At 46.2% G+C, this 12,400-nt stretch overlaps 1 protein-coding gene across 1 annotated transcript in view; it reads right to left on the bottom strand.

Annotated features, from left to right (window-relative positions):
- Nucleotides 1-11,646: 11,646 nt before the first annotated feature.
- Nucleotides 11,647-12,400, bottom strand: part of ZP2 (zona pellucida glycoprotein 2 (sperm receptor)) — an 18,613-nt gene continuing 17,859 nt past the window's right edge. Inside the window, exons 18-19 of the mRNA XM_011976094.1 lie at nt 11,929-12,012; nt 11,647-11,789 (exon numbers count right to left, since the gene is read on the bottom strand). Of these exons, the coding sequence (XP_011831484.1) occupies nt 11,647-11,789; nt 11,929-12,012 (227 nt within the window). The remainder of the gene's footprint in view (nt 11,790-11,928; nt 12,013-12,400) is intronic.

Genomic DNA, 12,400 nt, shown 5'->3' with positions numbered 1-12,400 from the left:
GTGCCTCTCATCTCAGCACTTTGGGAGGCCCAGGCGAGAGAATCACTTCAGCCCAGGAGTTCAAGAGCAGCCTGGGCAACAAAATGAAACCCCGCCTTTACAAAAATGAAAAAATTAGCCGGGGATAGTTGTACATGCCTGTGGTCCCAGCTACTGAGGAGGCTTAGGCAGGAGGATTGCTTGAGCCCGGGAGGTCAAGGCTGCAGTGAGCTATGATAGGACCACTGCACTCCACACTGGGCAACAATGAGACCTTGTCTCCAAAAAAAAAAAAAAAAGAAAGAAAGACAGAAAAGTTGTCAAAATGCATGGCTGCATGAATCATTTAAAACTGAGTGAAACAGGAACATGTAAAAGACCTGTTGTTAACAAGCTGTGGAGGACCATTAAGGACTTCAGGCTAAGGTCATTACAAAGGTATCCTTGGCCTTTTAGACACACAGCTCAATGTGTGGCTGATTGGAAAGCTAATTAAACCCCAGAGCATAAAAACGATGACTTTTATACAGTTATAGTGTTAATTTATCAGTATGTCCAGGTTTCTTGTTTGTTTATTTTTGAGCATTCACCATGTGCTGGGTGCTTTTTTTTTTTTTTTTTCTTGAGATAGGGTCTCACTCTGTCACCCAAGCTGGAGTGCAGTGACATGGTCAGAGCTCACTGCAGCCTCAATCTCCCAGGCTCAGATAATCCTCCCACCTTAGCTTCCTTAGTAGCTGGGACCACAGGTGCCCACCATCATACTCAGCTGATTTTTGTATTTTTTGTAGAGACAGGGTTTCACCATGTTGCCCAGGTTGGTTTCGAGCTCCTGGGCTCAAGTGATCCTCCCACCTCAGCCTCCTAAAGTGCTAGGATTACAGGCTCGAGCCACCACGCCTGGCTGCTGGGTGCTATTTTAAGCCCAATACACATCTATACATGTTTCCAGTGCATCCTCACTACCTCCCGTTTTAGAGATAAGGAAGCCGAAAGATTGAGAAGTTAAATTGCCTATGGACACATAGAATTAGAAGTGGGAATCTTTTTTTTTTTTTTGAGGTGAGTCTCACTCTGTCGCCCAGGCTGGAATGCAGTGGCACGATCTTGGCTCACCACAACCTCCGCCTCCCAGGTTCAAGCAATTCTTCTGCCTCAGCCTCCTGAGTAGCTGGGATTACAAGCGTGCGCCACCATCCCCGGCTTTTTTGTGTGTTTTTAGCAGAGACAGGGTTTCGCCATATTGGCCAGGCTGGTCTCGGAACTCCTGACCTTGTGATCCGCCTGCTTCGGCCTCCCAGAGTGCTGGGATTACAGGCATGAGCCACTGTGCCCGGCCTCGTGGGATTCTAACCCAGTTTGCCTGACTGCAAAAGACATCCTAGGCCAGGTGCAGTGGCTCACGCCTGTAATCCCAGCACTTTGGGAGGCTGAGGCGGGTGGATCACCTAAGGTCAGGAGTTCAAGATCAGCCTGGCCAACATAGCAAAACCCTGTCTCCACTAAAAATACAAATATTATTGGCTGGGCATGCTGGCGGGCACCTGTAATCCCAGCTACTTGGGAGGCTGAGGTAGGAGGGTTCGCTTGAACCTAGGAGGCAGAGGTTGCAGTGAGTCAAGATCATGCCATTGCACTCCAGCCTGAGTGACAGAGTGAGACCCCGTCTCAAAAATAAAACGAAATAAATAAATAAATAAATCTAGATCAGTAGTTCTCAGTTGGGGGTGATTGCCCACCCCCCCAGGGGACATTTGGCAATGTCTGGAGGCTTTTTTTTTTTCCCCCAGACAGGGTCTTGCTTGGTCGCCCAAACTGGAGTGCAGTGTCAACCACAGCTCTCTTGACTTCCCAAGCTCAAGTGATGCTCCTGTCTCAGCCTCCTGCGTAGGAGGAACTACAGATGTGTGGTGCCATGCCCAGCTTTTTTTTGTTGTTGTTGGTAGAGATGGAGTCTCACTGTGTTGCCAGGGCTGGTATCAAACTCCTGGGCTCAAGCGATTCTGCTGCCTTGGCCTCCCAAAGCGCTAGAGGCATTTTTGTTATCACGATGCGCGTGCCTGTGTCGGGTGCTGCTGGCATCTAATGGGTAAGGGCCAAGGATGCTGCTCAACATCTAACCAAGCCCAGGACAGGCCTCCACAACCAACAAATTATCTGGGCCCAAATGTCAACAGTGCCAGGCTTGACAAACCCTAACCTCAACAAAAACGAGAATTAAGAGAATTAGGCCAAGCAAGAGCAGAGCTGGTCTAGGAGAGGGGGTCAAAATTGACCAGGTCTGCTCCAGAGCGGCCAGTGGCAATCGTGGTATCAGGGAAACACACACGTTCCCAGTTGTGAAATAGTTCAGGTTTTAAAGAGCTTTCGTATCAGTTACCACCCTTACCTTTCATAACAGTCCAGAGACGTTATTCTGCTCTCATCCTCATCCCCTACTCTTCAGCTGATGGAAGAGGAAAACGGGGCTAAGGGATAAGTCACCTGTGGAAGTTCTCAGAGTTAGCAAGTGACTAAGCCACAGAACCCGGTTATCGGCCTCCTAGCCCAAGTGCAGATCCTTTCCTCCCCCTTCTGCTGCCTTTTTTTGTTAAAGCAGAAGTGACAAGGACGAGACGTTGGGAAGATGGACTACAGTGCCCCATGCAATTGGGAGTCAGCCATCCAGGAGATCCATACACTGGAGAGGGCACGTTCCGTGTATGGACCTACAGGCTGGAGAGGGCACGCTCCGTGTATGGACCTCCAGGCTGGACAGGGCGCGCTCCGTGTATGGGCCTCCAGCAGCACACATTGTTTGTTCGTGTTTCTAAAACTCAGGAGGAGACTCAAGGCCCAGTCACAGGCTCTAGGAGTCTGTATGCCCCTGTTTGGAGCTCCCGTGCTGGAGTTTCAATCCCCCGCTGGAAACCTTAGAAAAACTATCGGAAGGAAACGCAACCGTTTCCTAATGAAAGCGTTTCATCTCTGAGCCAGTAGAGGGAGCGCACATCCAGGCCATCCGAAGCTGGCTCAGCTGAGACTTCAATAGCAACGAGGGCCGGAAGAAGCATTCAGCGCGCGATCCTTGAATTTGAATGTGCCTATGCATAGGAGCCTGTTAAAAGCCAAATTCGCGGGCGGATCACCGTCAGGAGATCGACACCATCCTGCCTAACACGGTGAAGCCCCGTCTCTACTAAAAAATAAAAAAAAAAATTTAAAAAAAAAAAATTAGTCGGGCGTGGTGGCGGGCGCCTGTCGTCTCTGCTACTCGGGAGGCTGAGGCAGGAGAATGGCGTGAACCCTGGAGGCGGAGCTTGCAGTGAGCCGAGATCGCGCCAAGGCACTCCAACCTGGGCGACAGGTGACAGAGCAAGATCTCGTCGCGAGACAAAAAAAAAAAAAAAAAAAAAAAAAAAAAAAAAGGCCAGGTTCTGGCCCTGCGCTGTGGCTCACGCTTGTAATCCCAGCTGTTCAGGAGGCTGCGGCAGGAGAATCGCTTGAACCTGGGGGGCGGAGGTTGCGGTGAGCCAAGATTGCACCATTGCACTCCAGCCTGGGTGACAAGAGTGAGACTCTGTCAATAAATAAATAAATAAATAAGACAGATTCTGAGTCTGTAGGTCTGCATCAGGACCTGAGTTCCTGCATGGCTTATCAGCCACCAGGTGAAGCCTTCCATCGGCCACACCTTGAGTAGCAAGGTAATAGATAATGTCTCCCACCCTCTCCCATAGATGGCGGATCCGAGGCCCAGAGAGGATAGACTGCTTGCTAGAGGCCAAACAGAAAGACTACAGTGCCAGGGCTAGAACCCACGACTCCTCCACCTGGTGCTCACTTCATAGCATCCTCCCTGCCCCTCTGACCCTGGAACAGGATTCAGGGAAGAGGATCCCTAAGTGTGGGTGAGGAGCAAGAGTCTATACTATCTGCTTTGAATCAAGCTTCTTTATACTCTATTTTTGGTCAAATCGCTTCCCTTGCAGAAGTACCAATGGAAATTCAAAGATGAACACAACTAGACTCCAATTCTTTTGGGCCTGGGGGAGTCAAAGTAAAATAGATTTGTTAGTGAAGTTCTTCTTATTTTTGGTTAGTACAAATTTGGCAAGTCATCCAAAGAAAAGCTTACATATAACTTGGTATGTTTTTATGAATGCAAATTATAGCCATAGACTTTCTCCTAAGAATGAAGGTCTTAGCTTGAATCAGCTTAGATGCTTTTACCTACAGGAAAGAAAAGAATGCCTCCCTTAAAAAATAAGAGCTCCTAAACTCCACTAAACATGAAATGCAGAGGCAGGTGGTTCTAGGGTTGATTCAGGGAACACAATGCAGTCATCAAGGATTTAGGCTTTCCATGTTTTTGCTCCGTCGTTTTTCAGGGTATCTTTAGGGTTATTTCCTCATAGTTACAACATGGCTGCCACAGCTCCGGGAGTCACATCACATAATTATATCCAAAAGCAGGTAGAAAAGGGTTAGCTGCACATACCTTTTTTGAAATAAGGAGAAAGAAGCCCCCTCCCAACTTCACCTTAAATCTCATTGAACAGAACTGTATCACATGCTCACCTCTAAACAGAAGGGAAATGGGACGTTACCTTGGTTGTCTCATGCCAAGCAGGATTGTCCCCCAGGGGTGTGCTGTGCCATGTTTGAACAAAGTCCAGGTTCTCTTAGCAAGGAGGAAGGGGATGAGGTGGGAAGGAAAAAGAAACAGCAAGCAAATCCCTTTTAATTAAGCCGTACACTATCTGCCCCAGTACTCTTGTGTTTTAGCTGTATTTATTCACAAAGTAAGGGTCTTTGTGTGCTGTGTGAGCAAAGGTCAGGACCCAGGAGGATTTAGTTAAATCTGGAACCTCAGTCAGGGGTTCATACTCTTGAGAGAAGGAACAGTAACCAATGCTGCCTAACAGTCCAGCCCCCCACACTGGAGTCCCTGGACTTAGCAGATGGAATTTGCTATAACCGTACCATATGTATTCATTTGCTAAGGCTGCCATAGAAAGTACCACAGACTGGGTGGCTTACACAACAGACATTTATTTTCTCACAATCCTGGAAGCTGGGAGTCTAAGATCAAGATGCCAGCAGGCTTGGTTTCTCCTTGGCCTGTAGAGAGCTGTCTTCTCCCTGTGTCTTCCACCTGTGTCTGAATTTCCTCTTCTTGTAAGGATAGCAATCCTGTTGCACTAGGGCCCATCCTAATAACCTCATGTTAATGCAATTACCTTTTTTTTTTTTTTTTTTTTTGAGGCGGAGTCTCACTCTGTCACCCAGGCTGGAGTGCAGTGGTGTGATCTTGGCTCCCTGCAACCTCCCCCTCCCAGGTTCAAGTGATTCTCCTGCCTCAGCCTCCTGAGTAGCTGGGACTACAGGCATGCACCACCATGCCCACCTCATTTTGTTTGTTTGTTTTTTTAGTAGAGACAGGGTTTCACCATGTTGGCTAGGCTAGTCTCGAATTCCTGACCTCAGGTGATCCACTCACCTCAGCCTCCCAAAATGCTGGGATTACAGGCGTGAGCTGCTACACCTGGCCACAATTACCTCTTTAAAGACTCTCTCCAGCCACATTTTGAGGTTCTGATGTTGGGACTTCAACATATCAATTTGTGGGTCACACAATTCAGTCCTCCAATTCAGTGAGCATCCTTCTCTTTATTTCCTCTGCAAGTCTGATGTGCACCTTGCTTTAAAAGAGATGCGATTATCATGCTTCTCACCCTAATTTTCAAAGGGCTTTCTATCAGGAGTGAATCTCGGGTTCCGGCGAATGCCTTCTTGGTATCTATGGATGTCATCATATGAGGGTATTTTTTGACCTATTTCTGTGACGTATTAATAGATTTCCTGTAATCAAACAGTCCTGGATCAGCATTCAGAATATATAAACAAATCCCAAAAATCATTAGGAAAAGGACTTTTAAAATCTAGTATAAATTAGACAAAGGCTATAAACAGACATTTCAGAGGAAGGGCCTGCTTCCTGCTATGCAGATGGTCATCTTGCGGTATCCTTACATGGCCAAGAGCAGAGAGAGGAAACTCACCCTCCTTTCTCTTCCTTTAAGGGCACTTATCCCCTTTATGAGGGCGCCATCCTCATGACCTAATTATTTCCCAAAGCCCCACCTCCAAATATATCACACTGGGGATAAGGACTTCAAAAACATACACATCACGGGTAAGAACTTTGTGTGAACTTGTTGTGGCAGGGACACAGTTGAGCCCACAAGACCATGAGTATAAGCCTGAGCATACACTTTGTGCCAGGGGCTGCATATTCTACCTTCCCCCAACCCCTGTGCCGCCCACGATCAGATAGGTTCCCACCCAACACATCATCACTTTCAAACCAGAAGCAACGTAGTGGTGCTGTGGACTTTCTGCTCATTGACACAGTTGTGGCCACTATCAGAGGTAATTCACATCTTTGCACCCAATGAGAGACAAACTAAATTCCCTGTTGACTTAAAAGGGAGAAACTGAGGCAGAATTAAAAGTAGGGAGTTTTGGGGGCCAAGTTTGAGAATTGCAACCCCAGAGCATAGATTCAAGTTGCCCTGAATTATAGATTCTTATTAGCAACAGTTACAAGTGGATTTCTAAAGGCAAAAAAAGGGGGACGGGGAGTGGGCTGATGCACAGTTGTTTGTCAGGAATTCTCAGTGTTTTTCAGAAATAACATTGATGTATGATTGGCTATACACTATTAAGCTATAGGGTGTGGTTATATGTCTGGTGCAGCATTATTAGATTAACTTACAGCTACTTGTGGCAATAGCAAGCAGTTTCAAGAGACGGATACTTAGCTCAAGGGAGGAGTAGGATGTGATGACTGTCTCATCTTTTTTCTTTTTCTTTTTTTTTTGAGATGGAGTCTCACTCTCCTGCCAGGCTGGAGTGCAATGATGTGATCTCGGCTCACTGCCACCTCCGCCTCCCGGGTTCAAGCGATTCTCTTGCCTCAGCCTGCCTAGTAGCTGGGACTGCAGGTGCATGCCACCACGCCCAGCTAATTTTTGTATTTTTAGTAGAGACATGGTTTCACCATGTTGGCCAGGATGGTCTCGATCTCTTGACCTCGTGATCTGCCCGCCTCAGCCTCCCAAATTGCAAGCGTGAGCCAGTGCGCCCAGCCGACTGTCTCATCTTAATGTCTCTGGGCCTGATAGTTTAGAAGGACTTATATTTCTCAGATCAAAGTTCTTTTCTTTTCTCATCCCTGTCTCAGGACCTGTATTCTCAGCGATGCCTCTTCTTTCAACTACGATACCTCACTGTTTAGAAATGGAACTAGTTGAAACTTAAGTGCCAAGTTCCTGAAGCTACAAGTTGCTCCCCATGCTTTTAGATCCTATGTGCAAGCAACACTGCGTGTTTGTAACGTGTTGTCTGTGATGATGAAGTGTGGTAGCCTCTGCCTTCACTAGCACAGTGATTTCCATCCAGGGGTATGTGTCCGAGTCATCTGAGGAGCATGGATTAGTTTCCTTTCACCGCTTAGACAAATTATTACAAGTTTAGTGGGTTAAAACATCATGCATTTATTCTGCTACAATTCTGAAGGTGAGAAGTTTGAACTCACTTTCACTGGACTAAAGCCGAGGTGTCAGTGGAGCTGGTTCCTTCTGGAGGATCTAGGAGAGGATCCATTTCCTTGCATTTTCCAGCCTCTAGTGCTCACCTGTATCCCATGGCTTATAGCCCTTTCTCCATCTCAAAGTGCATCACTCCAACCTCTGCTTCCATCATCGTACTGCCTTCTCCCCATAGTCAAAACTCCCTCTTACCAGCATACATGCAGTTATATTTATGGCCTACCTGGATAATTTAGATAATTTTCCCATCTCAACATTTTACCTTAATTACTGCAAAGTCCCTTTTGCCATATTAGGGAAAATTCACAAGTCCCGGAGGTTAGCATATGAATATCTTCGGGGCCATCATTTAGCCTCCTATAGAGCCTAAACATGTTTAGACTCCACCCCCTAAAGATTCTAGTTTAGTAGATAGTGTGTAAGTTTTTGTTTTTTGTTTTGTTTTGTTTTGAAATGGAGTTTAGCTCTGTCACCCAGGCTGGAGTGCAGTGGCATAATCTCAGCTCACTGCAACCTCCGCCTACCGGGTTCAAGCGGTTCTCCTGCCTCAGCCTCCCATGTAGCTGGGATTACAGGCACCTGCCACCGTGCCCACCGAAGTTTTTGTATTTTTAGTAGAAACGGTGTTTTACCATGTTTGGCCAGGCTGGTCTCAAACCCCTGACCTCAGGTGATCTGCCTGCCTCAGCCTCCCAAAGTGCTGGGACTACAGGAGTGAGCCACCATGCCCGGCTGATAGTGTCTAGTTTTGTAGGTGGTGTCTCCCTAAAGATTCTAGTTTGGTAGATGGTGTCTAGGCCAGAGGTCTGTATAATCAGGTGTACATTCTACCAGACATGCACTTGATTACATATGCCTTGGTCTAGCACACAGACTTATTCAAGCCACAGTTATTGTCCATAATGTTATCTGAGCTTTTATTTAGAGTTCTTAGAACACTCCTATTTTCTTGATGTCGAGATGCTCCAATGCTGGCTGGGCAAAGCACACATCAATACAACGGTTATCTCGTTGAGCCCTCACGTGCTTCCAAATTAGGTTGTATTCCATTTTTACAGATGTGGAAGCATGCTCAGAGATTGTTCTGTCTGCCCAAGGCCACGCAGCCAGAGGGATGTAGATCCAGAACCCAAACCCAACTCTTGCCCTAGAGCTCTATGCATCCCACAGAACTTCCCAATGCAAAATAGGGCAGGGGAAAGTAGTACATTACATTACAGGTGGCTTCCCAGGGCACACAAGTCTGTTTTCAACTCCTGCAACCTCCACCATCAATCAGAACTGTTCAAACTATTAGAACTCCAAAGCTCCATCATTCTACTCTTGACACCTGTATGACAATTACAGCCCATCACTACGTGATAAGGGAGATTGCAAGCACGCTAGCGTGGTTGAAGCAGCAGTCTCTCGGGATTTAAGCTCGACTCTCTTCCCACACAGTTCCTGTCTGAGGAGGCTGCCTCCCCCATATATAGTAGGATGCATACTTTCAGAAGGCGAGAACACGACTTTAGTCAACTGCTCCCAGGCTACCATGGCAACAAGTGTTCATCCCGGCAGCTGCTCCACACCAGCTTGGCTTTTCACTCTCAAGGTTCTGCTTTAGCGTTTTTGGCAAACACATCAGAACCAAGTCACGCTGTGAACTGCCTTGAGACCCAGGGGACCTTGGTCCCGACTTGTGACTCTATACAAGTGGACCGACTTGCAGCTGAGAGGCTCTAGCTCTGTAATCAAGGGGCTATGACATCCTGGACAAGCTTCTCTAGGGCTCAAGTTGCTCATCTGTAAAATGTGCATTTTTAAGCCATGTTTTTCAAGTTGTGGGTAGTGACTCAGTGTTTTAATTTCCTATTGTTGCTGTAACAAGTTAGCTGAATGGCACAAAACAATCTCACAATTCTGGAGGTCAGAAGTCTAAAGTGGTACAGCAGAGCTGTACTCTTTCTAGAGGCTGTATGAGAAGATATTTGCTTGTTTCCCCACTGGAGGCTGCCTGTGTTTTCTGTGACCCTGTATCATTCCAATTTCCACTTCCATTGATATATCCGATTCTGACCCTTGTTTTTATTTTTGAGATGGAGTTTCACTCTTCTTGCCCAGGCTAGAGTGCAATGTCGCAATCTCGGCTCACTGCAACCTCCACCTCCTGAGTTCAAGCAATTCTCCTGCCTCAGCCTCCTGTGTATCTGGGATTATAGGCACCTGCCACCATGCCCAGCTAATTTTTTGTATTTTTAGTAGAGACGGTGTTTCACCATGTTGGCCACGCTGGTCTTGAACTCCTGACCTCAGGTGATCCACATGCCTCAGCCTCCCACAGTGCTGGGATTACCGGCATGAGCCACCATGCCTTGCTGACCTTCCTGTTTTATAAAGACATTTGTGATTGGGCCCACCGGGATGATCTTAGCATGTCAAGACCCTTAGTCACAACTGCAGAGTCCATGTTGCCATGTAAAAGTAATATTCACAGGCTCTAGGAATTAGGATGTAATTCCTAGACATGGAACAGGGGGTAGGTGTCATTCAGGGTCAGGAAGCCATTTAAGTGGCCACTTTTTAAAATGCCATTAGAAAGCATGGTACATGAGATTTAGTTATGATATACAATGCAACTTGATAAAGTCACACAATTTTGAGTCTAAGACTATTTCTTGCTTTATCATTAGCAGACTGTCTTATATCCTTAAAAGCAAGGTCCAAACAAGGGTTTTGATGAGACAATTTGAGCTTTTGACCCTATTACTGTAGAAATGCCAGACCTTCTATATAAGGTATGTGTGGTTCTTTCCCCACATCAGAGTCTTACCTGTAAGACCTACCCAAAGGATTTAGAAAGCTACCTTTTAAGTCTGTGTGGCAGAACTCTAGAACAAGTGCCGTGCACGGTGTCTTATGCCTGTAATCCCAACACTTTGGGAGGCCGAGGCCGAGGCAGGCAGATCACCTGAGGTCAGGAGCTCAAGACCAGCCCGGCCAACATGGTGAAACACCATCTCTACTAAAAATATAAAAATTAGCCAGGCTTGGTGGCAGGTGCCTGCAATCCCAGCTACTCAGGAGGCTGAGGCAGGAGAATCACTTGGACCCAGGAGGCGGAGGTTGCAATGAGCTGAGATCGTGCCTATAGAAAACCACAAGATGACTAGATAGGCATCACAATATTCAACCTCAAGGTTAGATTTTGAGAAACCCAAGAGTATGACTGAGCTGACATTTAAATCCAACCACTAGAAGCTTTCATCACTTTTATTCTTCCTGCCATATGTAGATCTGAAGTATTTCCTGGCAAAAATTTTAGACTCAAGTTTTCTAGAATACAAGTGAGTTTCCATATATCTTGAAGGTCTCTAACAGCTGCAGTATAAAGCAGACACTAGTCATGTTGACATAATTGCTTAGAATAAGACTGGCTGCCCTCAGGAAGGAGTTAGGAGAGGGTCAAGATCAAATACAGGTAGTGGAAAACTCACTCTAGGCTCAGTGAATGGTGGAGTCCGATTCTTGGAATGTTATAATTGGGTCTTAGGACTCTGGCACTTTAGTATTCCTTTCCTTACCAAAGAAAGATTGCTTGTCTTTAGTTTAAGCGGGAAGGTAACTAAGTCCTTTTAAGCTCAGGAAAGTTGTAAGCTTGAGTGTAACTTGAGTTAGGAATTACCTTGAAGTAGGTTCTTATATTACTTTCTTAGGAACATCTGGTTCCCCTTCCCTTAAAAAAGGAGGGTGGGATTTCTGCCAGTAATTGTGGGTAGCTTGCTGGCTTCTTATCCTATAAGATTGTAGACTCAAGTGTACCCCCAGAGGTGGGCTGTAGCTCAGCTCTACTGTTGACTGGGAGTGTCAGAGGACTCATGTATTAGGGTTAGAGAATCAGAAGGGGCCAAATGACAGAAAACAATTATACCATGAATTTCTCTATTTGTATCTATACACAAATCCTGCCCAGAGGATTGCTGAGGTACTGCCTCTACACTGAGGAACAAAAGAAATGATCCCTTGTCATCTAATCTTAATGAGAATGTAGAAGGCAAGAGACTTATTTTGAATGCTTTATTTAGAAGCCCATTTAGTGATTTGACACAGTCCTTTTCTTGTACAAGTAACAGATGAAGCCTAGAGTTGCCACCACACCTGCCAAGGCAGCCACAGCAGCCACAGCTTTGGAACCAACATCTCCAGCAGTCCTGTGCCCTTTGGTGTCCATAACATCTACAAAGGAAGACGACATTTGAGTCTTCAGTATTTTTAAGGGTAAGTTGAAGCCTTACATAAGGCTCCCCAGAGAAGGGGGTAAAACTAAGCCTTCAACAGGCTTATTTCAGAAATGTGCAACACTGAATAAACTTACCTCGTGAGCCAACCTCCTCCCCTGTTTCGCTCCTACTCTTCTCCCCACTGCTCCCACTTGCTTTTAGATCAGATGAGCCAACACCTAGGGAAGAACCTGAGAGTTTAGTACAACATCTTCATGATAGTCGATGTGGTTAGCTGTCCCCTGAGGGTATGATCCCACAGGTTGCTCATTAAGACTATCTCAGGTAAGGATATGTGATAACAGGAATATTAACTAATACAGACTTAAGTTTGGCCATAGCATGTTAAGATGTATATGCTCTGACCTAATCCTACTAGAAATGTACCTTGAATTTCTTGTATAGTAGTTAGAGACTTAAGAGGATTTTTTTATGTGTATGTGGCCAGGTGTGGTGGCTCACGCCTGTAATCCCAGCACTTTGGGAGGCTGAGGCGGGCGGATCACTTGAGGTCAGGAGTTCAAGGACAGCATGGCCAACATGGTGAAACCCCATCTCTATTAAAAA

The sequence above is a fragment of the Mandrillus leucophaeus genome, unplaced genomic scaffold, assembly GCF_000951045.1.
Source record: "Mandrillus leucophaeus isolate KB7577 unplaced genomic scaffold, Mleu.le_1.0 Scaffold162, whole genome shotgun sequence".
Lineage (NCBI taxonomy): Eukaryota > Metazoa > Chordata > Mammalia > Primates > Cercopithecidae > Mandrillus > Mandrillus leucophaeus.
The sequence above is the reverse complement of the archived record's forward strand: the minus strand, read 5'-3'. Positions and strand labels throughout refer to the sequence as shown.